This window comes from Lynx rufus, unplaced genomic scaffold (genome assembly GCF_022079265.1).
Source record: "Lynx rufus isolate CCGP_SWC_20201006 ecotype Redwood Valley unplaced genomic scaffold, mLynRuf1.p SCAF_21, whole genome shotgun sequence".
NCBI lineage: Eukaryota > Metazoa > Chordata > Mammalia > Carnivora > Felidae > Lynx > Lynx rufus.
Window position 1 is genome coordinate 5,603,078 of NW_025814836.1, and position 18,337 is coordinate 5,621,414.

Here is an 18,337-nt window from a genome sequence, read left to right on the forward strand (position 1 = left end):
ATATGGTTTCACTCTTATGTGGATTTTGAGGAACTTAACAGAAACCCATGGGGGAGGGGAAGAAAAAAAAAAGAGGTTAGAGTGGGAGAGAGGCAAAGCATAAGAGAGTGTTAAAAACTGAGAACAAACTGAGGGTTGATGGGGGGTGGGAGGGAGGAGAGGGTGGGTGATGGGTATTGAGGAGGGCACCTTTTGGGATGAGCACTGGGTGTTGTATGGAAACCAATTTGACAATAAATTTCATATATTGAAAAAAAATTTTTTTTTAAATAAATAAATAAAATAAAATAGGCAGAGTTAGTGAATGGACATTCTTCCAAAGAAGACATACAAATGACCAGCAAGTACATGAAAAAGTGCTCAACATCACTAATAACCAGGGAAATGCACACAGTTACATATATATATACATATATATATGTGTGTGTGTGTGTGTGTGCATATATATATATATATATATATATATATATATAACTTATCCATAAAAAAGAATGAAATCTTGCCATTTGCAATGACATGGATGGAGCTAAAATGTATTAAGCTAAGCAAAATAAGTCAGCCAGAAAGACAAATACTATATGATTTCACTCATATGTGGAATTTAATAGATAAAACAGATTAACATAGAGGGGAAAAAAAAGAGAGGCAAATCAGGAAACAGCTTCTTAACTATAGAGAACAAACCGAGGGTTGCTGGAGGGGAGGTGAGTCAGGGGATGGGTTAATAGGTGATGGGCATTAAGGAGGGCACCTGTTGTGATGAGCACTGGGTGTTGTATGTAAGTGATGAATCACTAGATTCTACACCTGAAACTAATATTACACTGTATGTTAGCTAACTGGAATTTAAATAAAAAGTTGAAGGAAAAAACAAAAACAAAAGGACATAATCACACACATAATGTGTGTGACCTAGGTTTTATAGCATATTATATTAAATTGCGTAACTAAGGGGAGAAATAGACAAATCTATGACCATATTAAAAAATTCGAACGTGCTTGAGTAGTTGATAGAATAACCAGATTTTTAAAAGTTAGGTACAAAATATGTGAACACATGCTCAAACTGACCTTGGAGACACTTATAGAACTATACCTAAGAATAGCAGAATACATTTTTTTCAAGTATATACAGAGTTTTTTTTTCAAAATAGACCCTTTACTGGCATTACATTAAAATCTTAATATATTTAAAATAACTAAAATCATATTGCACATATTCTTGATTACATTGGAATTAAATTAGTAATTAGCATTATGAAAATATATATAAAATATTCAAATATTTGAAAATTAATGACATACTTCCAAATAACCCATAAATCAAAAAAGAAATCCTAAGGAAAATTATAAGATATTTCAAAGTAATAATAATAAAAACATAACATTCTAAAATTTGTAAAATGCTTCTACAATAAGATGGAAAGAGAAATGTAAAGCTTTAATGACTAGTTTACAAAACAGGAAATATTTAATATAAATTACCTAAGCTTCCACACTAATAATGTAAAATAAAAAAATCAAAATTAAAACAAGAAGAATAAACAGAATAGAAATAAGAACTGAAATCACTGAAATAGAAAACAGAACAACAATAGAGAAAATTACACAAGTCAATCATTTATTCTTTGAAAAGAATAAGACAACTGGCAACCCCTAGAAAAACTAATAAAAGAACAAAATAATATAAAAGAGAAAAAAAATCAAATCACTCATAATCAGGAATGAAAGAAAGACAATACTGCATATTATACAGATACTGAGATAATAATAAAAGGATATTTTATTATTCTCCATTTAGTAAAAAGAAACTGTTAAGTCTAAACTTTTTTTTACAATTAACATATTATTAACAAAGAATGACAATTTTAACTTTAAAACTTGACAACTCAAATGAAATTAAAAAATTCTTAAAAACAGAATTCACTCAAACTGGCAAATGAGGAAATAGAAAACCCAAATAATGTAAATTCTGTCAAAATCCACAATAAAGAGAGAAGCCAATTTAAGAAATGAGAAAAAGAGTGAAATACACAAAGAATATATACAAATGGCCTCCAAGTGCAGCCACTTTGGAAGTCGGTTTGGCAGTTTCTTATGAAACTACATGTACTCTTATACAATTCAACAAATGTACTCCTTGGTATTTACCCAAATGAGTTGAAAACGTATGTCTACACAAATTCTTCACACAAATGTTTATAAAAACTTTATTCATAGTTTCCCAAACTTGGAAGTTAACAAGATGTCCTATTATAGGTGATAAACAAACCATGGAAAATCTATAAAGTGGCATATTATACCACAATAAAAATGAGTAATGTACACATGGATGTTTTTAATAGCTTTTTCCATATTTTCCAAGTCTTGGAAGAAACCAAGATAGATACGTGAATAGATAAACTGTCATACATCTGGAGAATGGAATATTACTCAAAACTAACAATGAAATAAGCTAGTAAGCCATTAAAAGACATGGAGAAATCTTAAATGCATATTAGTAAATGAAAGAAGTCAATCAGAAAAGTTTACATACTGTAAAGTAAGTGACATTCTGGAAAAAGCAAAATTATGGTGACATTAAAAAAAAATCAGTGTTTGCCAGGCATTTGGAGCAAGGAGGGTGAATAGGCACCACAAGAGGATTTTTAGGGTAGTGAAATTATTCTGTGATTATGTTATAATGGTGGATTAATGCCATATATATATCAAACCCCACAGATTGTACAACTCCAAGAGAGAAACTTAAACTATAGACTTTAGATGATATTGATGTGTCAATGTAGGTTCATGGATTGTAACAAATATAACACTCAGATGCAAAGATATTGATAGCCGGGAAAGTTGTGGGTATATGTGTGAGAGGAGCATGAGATATATAGGAACTCTCAATTCTTCCCTTCAATTTTTTTTTTTTTGTAAACCTACAACTGCTCTAAAAATAGCTTATTGGGGCACCTGGGTGGCTCAGTCGGTTGAACATCCAACTTCAGCTCAGGTCATGATCTCACAGTTCATGAGTTCAAGCCCCACATTGGGCTCATTTCCGTCAGCACAGTGCCCACTTCAGATTCTCTGTACCTCTTTCTCTGCCCCTTCCCTCTTGCCTTCTGTCAAAAATAAATTAAACGTTAAGAAAATAATAAAACAAATAAATAAAACAATAACCTATTTTTAAACAAACATACAAACAAAAATACCACGATACACCTTTCCCCCCCCACACAGGAATTCCTAGAATCAAAATGGCCAATCATGTCAATTTTGGCAAGGACGTGGAGCACCTGGAATCTCATACATTGCAAATAGGAGTGTAAAATTTTACAATCATGATTTCACATCCACTAGAATAAACAAAATTAAAAAAAAGACTAACAACATAACATTTTGTAAAGCTGTTGAGCACCTGGAATTCTCATACATTCTGGTAGAATGTAAAATGGTCTAACTCAACCATGGAGAACTGTTGCAACTTCTTATAGAGATAGGCACACATATTAACGATGTGGAACAAACTGATGGTTACTATAGGGGAGATAGGTGGAGGGATTGGTGAAATAAGTGATGGGTATTAAGGAGTGCAATTATAATGAGCACTGGGTGATATATGGAATTGTTGAATCATTGTATTGTACACCTGAAACTAATATTATATTGTATGTTAACTACACTGGAATTAGTTTTTAAAGATAATATCTACTATATTATCTTTAATGACACATCATTCAACCTGATATTTCATTTCAATATGAAAATTCCTTCTCAAAAAATAATTTTAGGGATGCCTGGGTGGCTCCCTGGAGAGTCCGACTCTTGATTTCAACTCAGGTCATGATCCCAGGTTTGTGGGATTGAGCCCTATGTCTGGCTCCATGTTGAGTGTGGAGCTTCCTTAAGGCATGTGCTCTCTCTCTCTCTCTCTCCCCCTCTCTCCCATTCATGATCTCTCTATAAATATAACATAATAAGAAAATAGTTAAAATAATTTTCAATGCATCCTTTTTTTCATACTAGCCCCAAATTGTAAATATCTGAAATGTCGACAGATGATTGATAAATAAATAGATTAACAGGTACAGCATAAGTAAAAGGGAATTCTATTTATCATTAAACAAATAGCAAACTTCTGATGCAGCCAGCAACTTGTTTAAAACTTTTTAAAACAAATTGAATCTCCATACAAAAATAGTATATACTGTACTGATTCCATTTACATGAAATTTGAGAACAGGCAAAACTGATATATGGTGAGAGAAATCAGAAAGTGGTTGCCTTTGGACATAGAGGAATTGACTAGAAAAGGACACGTTGGACATTTATTTGGTAAAGAAAATGTTCTTTATTTTGTTTTGAGAGATGATTACTCCATGACAAAGGTTACTAAACAGAATACTTTAGATATATGTACATCTTTTTATTCTAATTATATCTAAAATTTAAATGTATATAAATATATAGTTGTTGCTAAAAGCCAACATTCTTAGCCATTACACAGGTTATTATTATTTTTTCAATTAACAGTGTAATGGCTAAGAATGTTGGCTTTTGGCAACAAATAGTCAGGCTTTAATTTCAGATTCTGCAATATATTGCCATATCTGTGACAAATTACTTACCATCATAAGCCTCAATTTCTTGACGTGTACAATGGGCCCAAACACTTGAGGATTTTGTGATGAATATATTACAATGGTATTTGACCACATAATAAGCTTTCAATAAATAGCGGTTATGCAATTTTAATGAACTCTGTGCAATTCTTCTTTCATGCCTTGTACTTCTGATACATCCTGTTTCCTCTGCCCCTTTCAGCACTCAGTCTGTCTATTTGGAGAACACTCATTAAGTTCCAACAGCTTTGGGTTTGTTTATTTATTTGTTTGTTTTTCTTTTCATTGCTACTTCCATAATTACACCCCCCATGCTTCAAGTATAAATGACTACTCATTTCTTTGCATCTATGACCAATATGAGTTTTAAACAATGCAAACAGTAACACTTTATTCACTAAAATACTATGTTAATATCTATAGATGCTATGTATGTGTCTATAAGATGTGGTGACAGATTTTTCTCTGCAGCGTTGCTCATACCACACTGCTGGGCACCTACTGAATCCTTAATAAAAGGCATTTCATAAATAAATTATTTTGGACTTTTTGGAAATCATAGAAGATTATTTTACCCACTTATAAATATATACACTAAGTCTGAAAGCTATATAGGAGTGAAATATAGGTACTTCTTGTGCTAATCTTACACTTTTATTAAACAACTTTTTACTGATCACTCAGGATGAACAGGGTATACAAGAGTGAACAAAACAAAGCTCTTGTCTACATGGAGGCTCTATTCTTGCGGTGAGCCAGATAATAAATAAATATAAAAAAATTTAATTTTTGTATGACTCATGATTTTCCTACTTCTATTTGTCTATTCTCAGTTCTCCTTCCACCAGTTTTTTTTTCAATTACTTCTGTTATCCTTTCATGACATACTTATGAAAATATGGAAAGTCCTATATAATTACAAGACAGACACCTACATCCCATGAATGCTTTGTATATATTTGTCTTTTGCTTTCTAAGCACCTTGGATTTTTTTAAAATGTTTTTATTTATTTTTGAGGGAAAGAAAGAGAGAGAGAGAGGCAGGGGAATGCAGAGGATCTGAAGCAGGCTCTGTGCTGAGAGCAGAGAGCCTGATGTGGGGCTCGAACTCATGAACCACGACATCATGACCTGAGCCAAAGTCAGATGCTTGACCAACTGTGCCACCCAGATGCCCCTCACCTTGGGTTTTTAAACTGTCTCATGGGGAAGCTAGGAAAAGAAATTTTGCTAATACTTGGCTCAGAGGCATAGAAGTGGAAGAATATACACACAGAATGGTTGTAGGGCTTCAGGATGCTCAAAGATCCCATAATGAGAAGGCATGTTTTAGGAGACCTATTTAAACCTTGTAGTCCAAATTACCCACTGTACTCAGGACAGTATTGGGCTTTGCTGTTATTAAAGCAGTTTGTCTCCACAAAAGAGTTGTATGTTACTTGATTTCTCAGGTGTCTTTGATGTTGGGAGTAGATCATTTGTGAGTAGCTAGGCTGTCAAGTGGCCTGGATCTGAGAGCACTGGTGGTCCAAAATAGGCAGATTTTCCAGAGAAAAATAAGCCCATTTCATCTGCCATTACTGGCCCCTTGAGAATCACTATATACTTATAGTCACACTTTTCTCTACCAGTTAAAAAATGTTACAAGGAGTCATACTGGTGCTAATGTACAACTTGACTACTTTCCATTTATAATGACATAATTTTTGTTTGTTTGTTTGTTTAGTTCCCGTTACCTCTTTTTTTCATTTATGTATCACCTTTAGGCATAAACTGGGCCCCCTTTTAGGTAATGAATTTAGTGGGAGTTGATATTGAGCGGTGATGCTATTCATTGAGCACCAATCAGTGAGAACAACTGAACCCTGTTAGCAGCCATTTATTGTGTAGAATGTCCCAAAGCATGGTGGACTGAAGGTTAAATATGCCATAATCCTGAAAAAAAAAATTGGTTAGTAAAAGAACTTAATCTCTCAGAAATTTATACATTTTAATTAGAGGAGGAGCAAGTATGCTTTTCTGAGGGTATAAATGTCATAGACTGAAACATGAACTCAATATCCCAAAGTTTTTCATAGACAGTAGCTGTCATGTGGCAGAATTGGTGATAGGGGAACACCAAGGTTATATGCCTAGCTGGTCCCTCTAAAGTGATTCTAAACCCTACCAAAATGAGAAGCCTTATATGGACTATTAGTGCACAAGAAGGACCTGGAAGCCATGAAGTATGGTGGCATCCATTCTGTAGAAGCAGCTTTGTGGGTATATATGGGAATTACATATTAGGCACCATGAAAGAGTTGCTTGTCTTTGAAAAGGAAGATGTTCCTGGGGATAATAAATGATCCCTCATCCTTTCAGTTACCAGAAAATAAAACCCTGAAACCTCCCTCTTAAATTATTCCTTCACTATTTAAGGCAATTATAAACTTGGGAGTGTGTTTATGTCTTGATTGGGATTCATAAATTACCAAATTTGAGGAACATTGGCTAAGGGTACTTCAGGAGGAGTAGGGTATAGCCTTCATCATTCTCTTCTGCCCCCTTGTGGTATCATTCATGTTTTTTGTCACTCTGGACTCTTGCCCTAGGTGAAAGCAGTCTCTTCTAAACTAAACATCCTTACTATTTATCATTTTGTGTATTCCCATAAAACTATCCAACTAGAAGTGAGACTATCACTTCCTTTCAACATGAAGTAGTGTAGTGTTACCCAATAATTTTGAGGACTTCTACTTTATCTGTGTATATATCTGTCTAATTTTAAAGTGATTTTGCTCATGAGTAGATACCCCCAAAATTTCATATTTTATTCATCATCTGTTTTCCCTATGTATTAGTCTTAGATCTATTTATTCACTCATTTTGCTATTTTCTAGTGCATTTTTGGCCTTCATTTTTTTCAGTTTCTTTCCCGCTCTGTAACTGATGAACAGCACCAAGAAACCCACCTCATTCTCTTGTGCCAGCCATTCCACAGGAAATTTTCCTGGTACTGAAAATGTTATCTTCCATTGATGTCTCAAGCATCTGAATTTCCATAATTTCTTTCTTTCTTTCTGTAGTCTTTGCCATCACTTTTCTCTGTTGTGTCTAAAAATGCCTGTATTCTTCAAGACACATCTCAGGAGTTTCATTCTAAATGATTTTCCTACAAACACATTCACTCCCACAGTTAAGGAGTACCTTAATGCCCAGTCAAGTTTTCTTTAGAAACCCAAGCCATCATACAATATTGTCTACAGAGCATCTCTCCTTGGCAGTCTCACGCACTGCAAATGCCCATGTCCCAATCAATACTCATAAATCTCTCTTCCTATGTGCCTCCCACTGTGTCCCTAAGAGAATTAACTATACCAGCAATTTCCCTTTTTCCCAGGACAAACTTATATGCCTTCTATATCTCTTTTTATTAAATTATAGTAGCTGCCTACTATGACTCCTGAATCTCTCGTGTACATATATGCACTTTTTTTTTTTTTAATCCTCCGGCTCTGATTTTGCTGTATCTGAGCTCAGACCACACCATCTCCCCCCTCATGGATGCCTTCCATGTTACCAGTGGTCTCTTCCTACTCTATACTGCAGTACAGTGATTTCTAAAACATAGATCTGTTCCTGTCACTCCTCTGTGAAAACTCATCCATGGTAAGTCTGACCAGACTGCATTTGGGGACTGGACAGAGTGAGAAGGGATCTTGTGTCAGCCAGGATTTCTGGTAGACGCCCCTATGCACTATCCACTTGTGGTGGTCGGGGGCGGGGAAGGGGCGGGATTGAGCCCCCTTCCCCCCTCCTCCTTACTGCGGAAAGCTGCAGAGCTAAGGGCACTTACTTCCTATTCACCAGTCAGCAGGGAGGGATCCTCTGATCAGCCACGTAGGCATTCTCTTCTCTCTGGAGGAAAAGGCCCAGCAGCTGTCGGAGGAAAAGGCCCACCAGCTGTCAGAGCAAAGGGACATGTCGCAGCTAAGTAAGAATTTGGGTGATTCGAGTCCCCCGGCCGAGGCCCCCAAGCCTCCGGTCTATAGCCGCCCTACGGTTCTGATGCGGGCCCCGCCCGCCTCCTCTCGGGCTCCGCCAGTCCCTTGGGATCCACCTCCGATTGATTTGCAGGCTTCACTGGCCGCTTGGCAGGCACCTCAGCCTGCTTGGGAGGCCCCACAGGGCCAGCCGCCTACCCCAGTGGCTCCGATGGCCCAACCTCCGGCCCTGGGGGGCCCGATGGTCCAGGCTCCCCCTCTGGGAGGCCCGATGGGCAAGCCTCCGACTCCCGGAGTCCTGATGATCCATCCTCCCCCTCCGGGAACCCCGATGGCCCAGCCTCCGACTCCGGGAGTCCTGATGATGCATCCTTCAGCTCCCGGAGCCCCGATGGCCCATCCTCCCCCTCCGGGGACCCCAATGGCCCATCCTCCCCCTCCGGGAACCCCAATGGCCCATCCTCCCCCTCCGGGGACCCCGATGGCCCATCCTCCCCCTCCGGGGACCCCGATGGTTCATCCTCCCCCTCCGGGGACACCGATGGCGCATCCTCCCCCTCCGGGGACACCGATGGCTCACCCTCCCCCTCCGGGGACACCGATGGCCCATCCTCCCCCTCCGGGGACCCCGATGGCCCAGCCTCCGACTCCAGGAGTCCTGATGGCCCAGCCTCTGACTCCGGGAGTCCTGATGGTCCAGCCTCCTGCTCCGGGAGCCCCGATGGCTCAGCCTCCGCCCCCGGCAGCCTTGATTGCCCAGCCTCCGCCTCCAGGAGCCCCGATGGCCAAGCCTCCTGGTCCCGGAGTCCTGATGATTCATCCTCCAGGTTCGAGAGCTCCGATCACGCAGCCTGCAGCTTCAGGAACCCCGATGGCACAGCCGACAGCCCCACCTGCACAGCAGCCTCTGGCGTCCTGGGCCCCACAGGCTCAGCCTCTGATTCTGCAAATCCAGTCTCAGGTTATAAGGGCTCCTCCGCAGGTTCCCCAGGGCCCACAGGCCCCGCCGGCGCAGCTGGCCACACCCCCGGGCTGGCAGGCCACCTCGCCGGGCTGGCAAGCCCCGCCACAAGGCTGGCAAGCCACACCTCTGGCTTGGCAGGCCACACAGGTCACCTGGCAGGCTCCGACAATTACCTGGCAGGCACCACCTGTGCGCCAGGGCCCACCGCCCATCCGGCCGGGCCCACCGCCCATCCGGCCGGGTCCCCCGCCAGTGCGCCAGGCTCCACCCCAGATCCGCCAGGCACCACCGCTGATACGCCAGGCGCCACCACCCATCCGGCCTGCCCCACAGGTCCTGGCCAGCCCACCACCGCTCTGGCAGGCCCTGCCGCCCCCGCCGCCGCTGCGGCAGGCCCCGCAGGCTAGGCTGCCCTCCACGCAGGTGCGGGCGGCGCCACAGGTGCGGGCGGCGCCACAGGTGCCCACTGCCCCACCAGCAACACAGGTGCCCACGGCGCCTCCCGCTGGCCCGCAGGCGCCCCAGGCTGTGCTGTCGGCCCCTTTGTCGGCCCCACAGGCTACACACTGCCCGCCCATCATCTGGCAGGCCCCCAAAGGCCAAGCCCCAGTGCCACACGAGCTGCCAACGTCGATGGAGTTCCAGGAAGTGCAGCAAGCCCAGGCTCTGGCCTGGCAGGCTCCTAAGGCTCCTGGGCAGTTCTGGCAGCCTGTGCCCACCCAGGAGGCCCAGAGGCAGGGCCCACCACTGGTTCAGATGGAGCAGCCCTTTCAGGGGGTCCCGGCCTCCCAAAAGGCCCTCCAAATGCAGCTACCCACCCAGCAGGCCCAGCCCTCGGGCCCGCAAGCAGAGCTGCCCACCTTGCAACTCCAGCCCTCCTGGCAAGGCCCCCCTACAGCCTTGCAGGGCCAGCCCGGAGCTCCCATAGCGGCAGCAAATTTTCCCATGGGCTCCGCTAAATCACTGATGACTCCATCGGGAGAATCCAGGGCCTCTTCAATAGAACGCAGGACCTCTTCGAAGGAACGCAGGACCTCTTCAAAGGAACGCAGGGCCCCTTCGAAGGATCGCATGATCTTCGCTGCCACTTTTTGTGCTCCAAAGGCAGTGTCAGCTGCCCGAGCACACCTGCCGACTGCCTGGAAAAACTTGCCTGCCACATCGGAGAACTTCACTGCCACTTCAAGAGTCTTTCCAACTACCTCCCGGTTCCAGCCTGCCTCTTCTAATGCCTTTCAGGGCCCATCTGCCCCCTCAGAGACCCCAAAGTCACTGCCACTTGCTCTGCAGGATCCATTTGCCTGTGTGGAGGCCCTGCCTGCAGTTCCATGGGTTCCACAGCCCAACGTGAATGCTTCAAAATCATCCCAGGCAGTGCCTACCATCCTGATGGCTACGGCAGCTGCCCCCAAGGCAATGGCCACCATTCAAGAGGCCTCGAAAACCTCTGCTGAGCCTCCACGTCGCTCTGGCAAAGCTACCCGGAAGAAGAAACATCTGAATACCGAAGAGGACAGCAGTGGCCAAATGCTGGCCCTGCGTGACTGGCAGGCACCGAGACCCTGGGAAAATCTGAACTTGAATGACTGGGAGATTGAAAACCCTATCCAGGTCCTGGGTGACTGGGAGGGCCCAAGTACCTCCCGGGGCCTGAGTGGCTGGGAAGGCCCTAGTACCTCCAGGATCCTGAGTGGATGGGAAGGGCCCAGCACAACTTGGGCTCTGAGTGCCTGGGAGGGCCCAAGCACTTCGAGGGCCCTGGGTCTCTGGGAAAGGCCAGGTAGCCCTCAGCCCTTGATTATCTCTGAGTTCACCAGTCTCTCTCAGGGATTTGGTGCCACCCAGAATGACCCCAGGTTGGAGACTCAGCCATTGTCTCCCTTGGATGAGAGAGCAAATGCATTGGTGCAGTTCCTCTTGGTAAAGGACCAAGCCAAGGTGCCCATCAAGCGCTCAGAGATGGTGAAATTCATCATTCGTGAATATAAAGATGAGTGCTTGGATATCATTAACCGTGCCAACAATAAGCTAGAGTGTGTCTTTGGTTATCAATTGAAAGAAATTGATCCTGAAAACCACTCTTACATTATCATCAACAAGCTGGGGCACCATAAGGGTGAACCAGTGGCATCCTACTTAGACAGGCCCAAGTTAGGCCTTCTTATGGTGGTCCTGAGTCTCATCTTTATGAAAGGCAATTGTGTCAGGGAGAACATGATCTTTAATTTTCTGTACAGGTTAGGCTTGGATGTCCGAGAGACACATGCTCTCTTCGGAAATACAAAGAAGCTCATCACCGAAGTGTTTGTAAGGCAGAAGTACCTAGAGTACAGGCGAATACCCTATACAGAGCCAGCAGAATATGAGTTCCTCTGGGGCCCCCGAGCATTCCTAGAAACCAGCAAGATGCTTGTTTTGAGGTTTTTGGCCAAGCTCCATAAGAGAGATCCACGGTGCTGGCCTTTCCAGTACTTTGAAGCACTGGCAGAGTGTGAATCTGAAGATTTGGATGAGGATGAGCCCGGATCTGGTGATAATGCTGGTGACCCCACCAGCAGTTCCCCTCCCCGCTAATGTGGTTCCATCCGCAGATATCTCATTCCTTTGGGTCCCTGGCCAGAGGCCACTGACAGGGGGGCAGGGTGGGGTGGGAGGTGGGGGGGTGTTTTGTTTCTGGTGTTTATGTTCCAGTTCTATGTGTGTAAGTTTGGATTTCAATTTGGTTCAACTTGATATCTGCCAAAGCTTTGTACATTTTCATGTGGTGTTGATTTCAATTGGCTACTGTTCTATTTGGTATTTTGGCATCTGTATTTTTAAGTGAGATCTGTGATTCTCTGTTTTGTGTTATAATTGTTATGTTTTGGTATCAGAGTTGTGCTGGCTTGTGAAATGAATTGAGAAGCTATCCATCTCATTCTGGTACAGATTATGTAGTATTGAAATAGGCTGTTCTTTGAACATTAAAATGACTCATCAGTAAAAGCTGTCTGCAGAAAAATAAATATCTATATCTATATATATAAATATACTTTCAGCATAACATGCAAGTGTTTGTCTTTATTCTAATTTCTACTCTAGATGGTGGGAGCCCAGTTTTACCATACTCTCTGAATAGACCAGAACATCAAGAGCACTACCGGTGATAGTAGTAACCACAGTGATGAAACTTTCTCAAGGACACTGCTGCATTTATCACAATAATGCAGTGATTTATGTTGTGAGATGAAATGTAAGATTTCCTTAATTCAGGAGTAAAACTTCACAAGTCAATGAGGTTGAATCAGAAATAGGTTGTATACCTCATCTGATTTAATCCTTACAATAGTCTTTTAAAGTAGGCGTCATTCCCATTTTATAGGTAAGTATCTAAGACTCCATTAGATCAATTAAATGGCACAGTTTAGTTAAATTGTAATTTGAAGCAGACTTTTTTCCTTAAGGTTATGTGGGAAAAGAAGATCATCTTCCTGCAGATTGCAGGTGGCAGTGGAGAGGAAAGGAGATACATAACTAGTGACATGGAGATCTAAGGGGAAGTTCCTGATTGGGATGGGGGCATAAATCCTAACATACAAGAGAAGTCAACTGATAATGTCTGAGGTTTCTAAATCATTGTAGTCGATCCTTGGGTACAGAACCTGATGTGGGAGGGAAGGCAAGTGGGGAGTGAATCCACCTGAAAGGTGGAAAGGTGCACATGGACACACCAGAGTGGTGTATGCAAAAGGAGTTTCCTGAAGTTACTACTCTTCATGTGGACCAGAATCATCTGCACTGCTGCTACATTTACTGTCCAAAAGGATCAAGAATTTTATCCTAAAGGCCCCTTCTCTGGGTAAAGATGAAGTTCCAGATGTAAGGTAAATGGTGATAGTGGAATTCTTCTGCCACCTAGTGGTGTGCCACTGGTTCTGTCCGTTGCTCCTGCAGCGGTACAGTGCAGCGCCTGCTACAGTGCTTAACCTCATATGCTGAATACCTGGGTTTGGCTACTACTTGCTTCATAATCTTTGCCCATAATTTTACTGGCATATGTGCCCAAGCATGCTTTCTTTTCTCTTGTATCATAGGATAAGGTGAAATCTCTTCCTCAAGTGCAAGCCACTGGCACTTAGGAAGCTGAGCCTCTATAGTGTGAGATGAACTTATAAAATGGAGAGTCCTTTCCCAGCACACACAGAGTTGAGCTTCCTAGGGTGACTGACCCCATTACAGGACTTGCTTGGCTCTAGGGTATCTTTGGCAAGTTGTCCAAGTGGCTAGATTTTCCAGAAATTCAGAGGAAGTTTCTTGTAAACTCCTTAGGTCAGTGGTACTGTGTTTCTGCCCCAAATCAATCTTTACTTATTTTGAGGACAGCAACTAATGCCCATTGAAGGCAACAGCACTGCCCCAGCTGAGAACTATGCCCAAAAGAAGATTTTATGATATGGTAAAGTGTCCTATTGATTTAGTTATTTCTTGTTTGTTTTTAGTTCATGTATTATTTTTTCTATAGTTTTCTCCAAATCATTTACTCATGGGTGCTTGAGTAAGTTGCTCTTGGTGAAGCAAAGCCACAATCCTCCATCTCATTTATCTCATATCTGATGTAAAACAAATAACCTTATTTAACTAATGCCAAGGGCTTAAGACCTGAGTTGCTTTAAATGGTAATGAGATATGAATTATAAGAATAATGAATTTTTAACTACAAATAACATAATTACCAAATATTCAATGGAAAAGTTAAAGAACAGCTGACATTATAAAATAAGAAGCCAGAAAACAAAACTCTGGGAATACATGAAAATACAGGGTAAGAAGCAGTAAAAACAAATTTAAAACCCATTTATTTGAAAGTTCTAAAATGTAGATAAATGTAGTACAAAGCTGTTGATGGTAAAATGGATAAAAAAATAAAACCTTTTTAAATAAATGGGCAAAAGGTATCAGATAACAAAAAAAAAGAAAGAAAAGAAAATGAAATGCACGTGGCAAATAACATTGAAAAGTATTCCACCTCCATTAATATCTAAAAACAGAAATATTAGCTCAGCATTCCAGTTTTCATTCATTAAATTGGCATGGAATAAAATAAAAGCCCATGGAACACCCAATGTACACAAAGTTGTTATGAAACTGACACCTTCATTATACACTACTGATGAAAGTATAAATTACTATAATTTACCCAGAAATAAATTCAGCTATCTGCAACTTCAGGAGGTTTAAAACTACATATACTATCTTACCTACAAATTCCTCATATGGAAATAATCTGCAGGAGGGGCAAAGAGTTCCTCACAAAAAGAACTGCTTATGTAAGGAAGACTTAGGATATATGGACATGCCTTCTCCCCATATAACCATACAAGCATTAAAGTGGTATATTGAGTTTTCTGCCGAAAAGATCAAATGTTTCCTCAGGAAACAACGTGAAGTTTGTTCCAACACAAAATTGTGTGCTCTGGATCAGTGGCATGACAATCTCTAGTTGAAACAGTTTAAAGTAGGTGCTAATAGACTCTCAACAAAGCCATAAACCAATCTCAATAAAAGTCATTTCACATTAAACTATATGACCAAATTGAGTGCACAGTTGTATAGGATTATAAGCAAAGTGACATATTAAGATATTTACTTAAAAATGATTACCTGAATTTTGGAATGACGTTACTCTAAGCCATGCCTCCTGATAGCCATAAAGACAAAGGTCAGTTGCTTGTCAAAGCCATTCATAAATCAACAATGTCAGCAAACAAGAATTAATAACTGTGGCTATGATGGATGGAGCACTTCCAAGGGCCCTTATGGCCTCTACTGGACATCTAGCCCACTTGTTAATTTACCTTCAGAGTTACAGGCACAGCCACAACTCATGCTACTTTCTTATTTACTGTCATAATATTTGAAAGAATATAGGATTATTCCTGACAGTCTTGAGTCTGTTGCCAAAGCCTAAAATCTGGGCATCTCCCTCATATGATCAGTCATCCTGCCATGCCACTTTTACCATCTTGTATAGTCAGTGTTTTCCCTTCTCTCCGTTCCTGTGGCCATTGTTGTTTCCCTGAACTTAGAAGCTGCCACTGGCATGGTCTCTACCTTCAGTAATTCCCCTCACACAAATTACTACATTGTTTGCCCAGATCATAATGTTTTACTTGGTGTAAAGCAGTTGATGGCTTCCAGTTTTCCTAGGATTTAGATGCAGCCCTCCCTAGCTCACTTTTCTCATCCTAAGGGTCAAGGAGCAGTCAGGTAGAGGTGGACTAGGGTAAATCAGGATTTACAAATGAGGTCAGGGGTCCCTCTGCTGGATGGTTCTAGAAACTCCTTAAATTCTGTATGGAAAACCTAGATGTGTCAGCAAGGATGAGAAGCCCCTGACATTTAGATCACAGACCCTTCCTGCTTACTTTTGTTCCCAACTCAGAAAGTCGTGTGGACACAGGAAATAAACTGTTAGGATAATATATCTGACTTCTCTGGAGAAAATCTCGAGGAAATGAAGCCTAGAGTGGATCCATATTTAGAGTCCAAGTCACATTTTCCTGAGTGCAAGCAATTTAATTCTTCCAAGTCTTCCAGAGGGCTTAGTTGTGAATTCTACGAAGAGACTTATAACACCAGGAGCCCATTGGTCCAATCCCCTAATCCTTTTAGAATTTTAAAGTTATACCTGCCCTATCTGCTTAAGAGATGAAGCCCCTGGAGAGCTTCCTTCATTACCAAATAGGTAATAGGATTCCTCCTATTTGCTTAGTGGCATAGCAGAAATCATTCTGGTTGTCTCCAGGAGATGCCCTTCTCAGCCCAAATGCCTTTGCTCTGAAAGCTGCTAATCCATATCCTAGTGAGACTGGTTTTCTATACTGTCACCTGTTCAAAGTGCATTCAGCTTGAGAACCATGGTTAACAGAGAGATTGGTGTTGTCCAATCAGCAATAACAACAGAAGCATTTCCTAGACCTAATAGATTTCCTGGAGTGTACTCTGTCATGGCTTATAATCTTCCCCTGAAGTAGAGCTAGCTAGCTGGAGGTTCAAAGTTGTGGAATTTGAGTGATGGCTTTGTGGCTTCTGCAAGACATCCTTAAACACATTCTGCTTTGAAATAATAGATTTACAGGAAGTAGCAAAGATTGTACAGAGCTAATGCACCTTTTATCTGTTTTTTACCAATGCTCACATCTTATGTAGTTGTAGTACAATACAAGGACATTTACATTGGTAAAATGTGTATGTATAGTTCAATGATATTTTAACATATAGATTCTATAAACATCACTGCAATTAACATACAGATCTATTTCTTAACCACAAGATTTCTCATGCTACCCCTTTATCTCCCACCATCCCTAAACCCTGGTCATCACTACTCTGCTCTTTATCTCCATAATTTTGTCAGTTTGATAATGTTATATAAACTGAATTATATCTTTGAGACTGGCATTTTTTCACTCACTATAATGCTATTATATCCATCCAAGACTGTTGCATGTTTCAATAGTTCATTCCTTTTTAATATTGATAAAATGTTTATTTATGAAGGACATTTGGGTTGTTTCCAGTTTTGAGCTACTACAAAGTTACTATGAACATTCATTGACAGGATTTTTTATGGACATAAATTTTCATTTATCTGGGATAAATGCTCATGGATGAAGTTGCTGAGTTGCATGGTTAGTGCATGTTTACTCTTTGAAATAAACTACCATACTATTTTCCAGAAATACTGTACAATTTTATATCTCCACCAGCAATGTATGAGACATCCAGTTTCTATGCCTTCTCACCAACAATGATAGTGGCTATATATGACTATCATATATATATTGGTTGTCAAATGATCCTTTATTGAAATATTTTCCTTTGTAGTTATCAACTAGCTGGGCATTTCATTGTAACACTATTGATGTCATCTATAATGTCATGAGGGTGGTGGCCATCAACATTGCAGCCCATAGATTGGGTAGTCCCTTGAATCCCTTTAATAGTTCCAGAGAGTTCTCTGGCTAAATATCAGTGCCATATCTATCAGGCAATATTGAACATCTCATCAAAAGTGATATTTGCACCATGCTTAATGTTTTTCTGCTTCTATCTATCTCTTGGTGGTTCCTGGAGGGGTTTAATAATCAGGGCATAAGCAGAAGGTACCACTTCAATCTGGGCCTGTCTGTTCTGAATGGTCAGTTTCACTGTAGTACCCAGACCTTTCTAATCACTGGTTGCCTTGGTGATGTCATCACCAAACTTTTTTGGATACAGACCCGTGGGACCAATCTTTGGGGCCAGGGCAGATGTGGCACTCATTACCCAACTGTTGCACCTAAGTTATAAACTTTGATCTCGTTGAGGTTGAACATAGGCAGCATGGTGGAGGCAGATAGTTTCAGTTGAACTGGTTTGGGGATGACTGAAAACAGTTACACCTTCACCTCTTCTGAGCCAAAAGCCGAAAAGAGCAGCTACCATATATTTTTGATGTTTCTCTGCAATAATTAGGCTAATAGCATACATTTGCAACTTCACCATAATCATATTATTCACCAGCATGTTTCTGCAGACATATTTGGTCAGAGGAATATCAAGATTTCAGTTAATTTATTTCTATATTAACCAGTAAGTCTACAGACATATACAAAATACAATGGTGTGGTGATTAAGCAAAGCTTATATTCAGATGAGCTGTAATTCAAGAGTGATATGGTTCTGCTTCATGGGTTGACACCATAATATTAGGGAGGGGAGATTAGTGGTACACTGTTCTAGGCAATTGCAACTAAAAA

General features: G+C 41.2%; 1 protein-coding gene and 1 pseudogene across 1 annotated transcript; one reads left to right on the forward strand and one right to left on the reverse strand.

The window, feature by feature from the left end:
• Positions 1-8,570: 8,570 nt before the first annotated feature.
• On the forward strand, positions 8,571-12,131 carry MAGEL2 (MAGE family member L2). Its single transcript, XM_047086659.1, has one exon. It carries the CDS (start codon positions 8,571-8,573, stop codon positions 12,129-12,131), a length of 3,561 nt encoding a protein of 1,186 aa, XP_046942615.1.
• Positions 12,132-17,426: 5,295 nt separating this feature from the next.
• On the reverse strand, positions 17,427-17,923 carry LOC124517285 (60S ribosomal protein L12-like; annotated as a pseudogene).
• Between the last annotated feature and the right edge of the window lie 414 nt (positions 17,924-18,337).

Bases quoted from the DNA above. Each gene is read 5' to 3' on its own strand.
- MAGEL2 (XM_047086659.1), top strand. From the start codon at position 8,571: ATGTCGCAGCTAAGTAAGAATTTGGGTGATTCGAGTCCCCCGGCCGAG.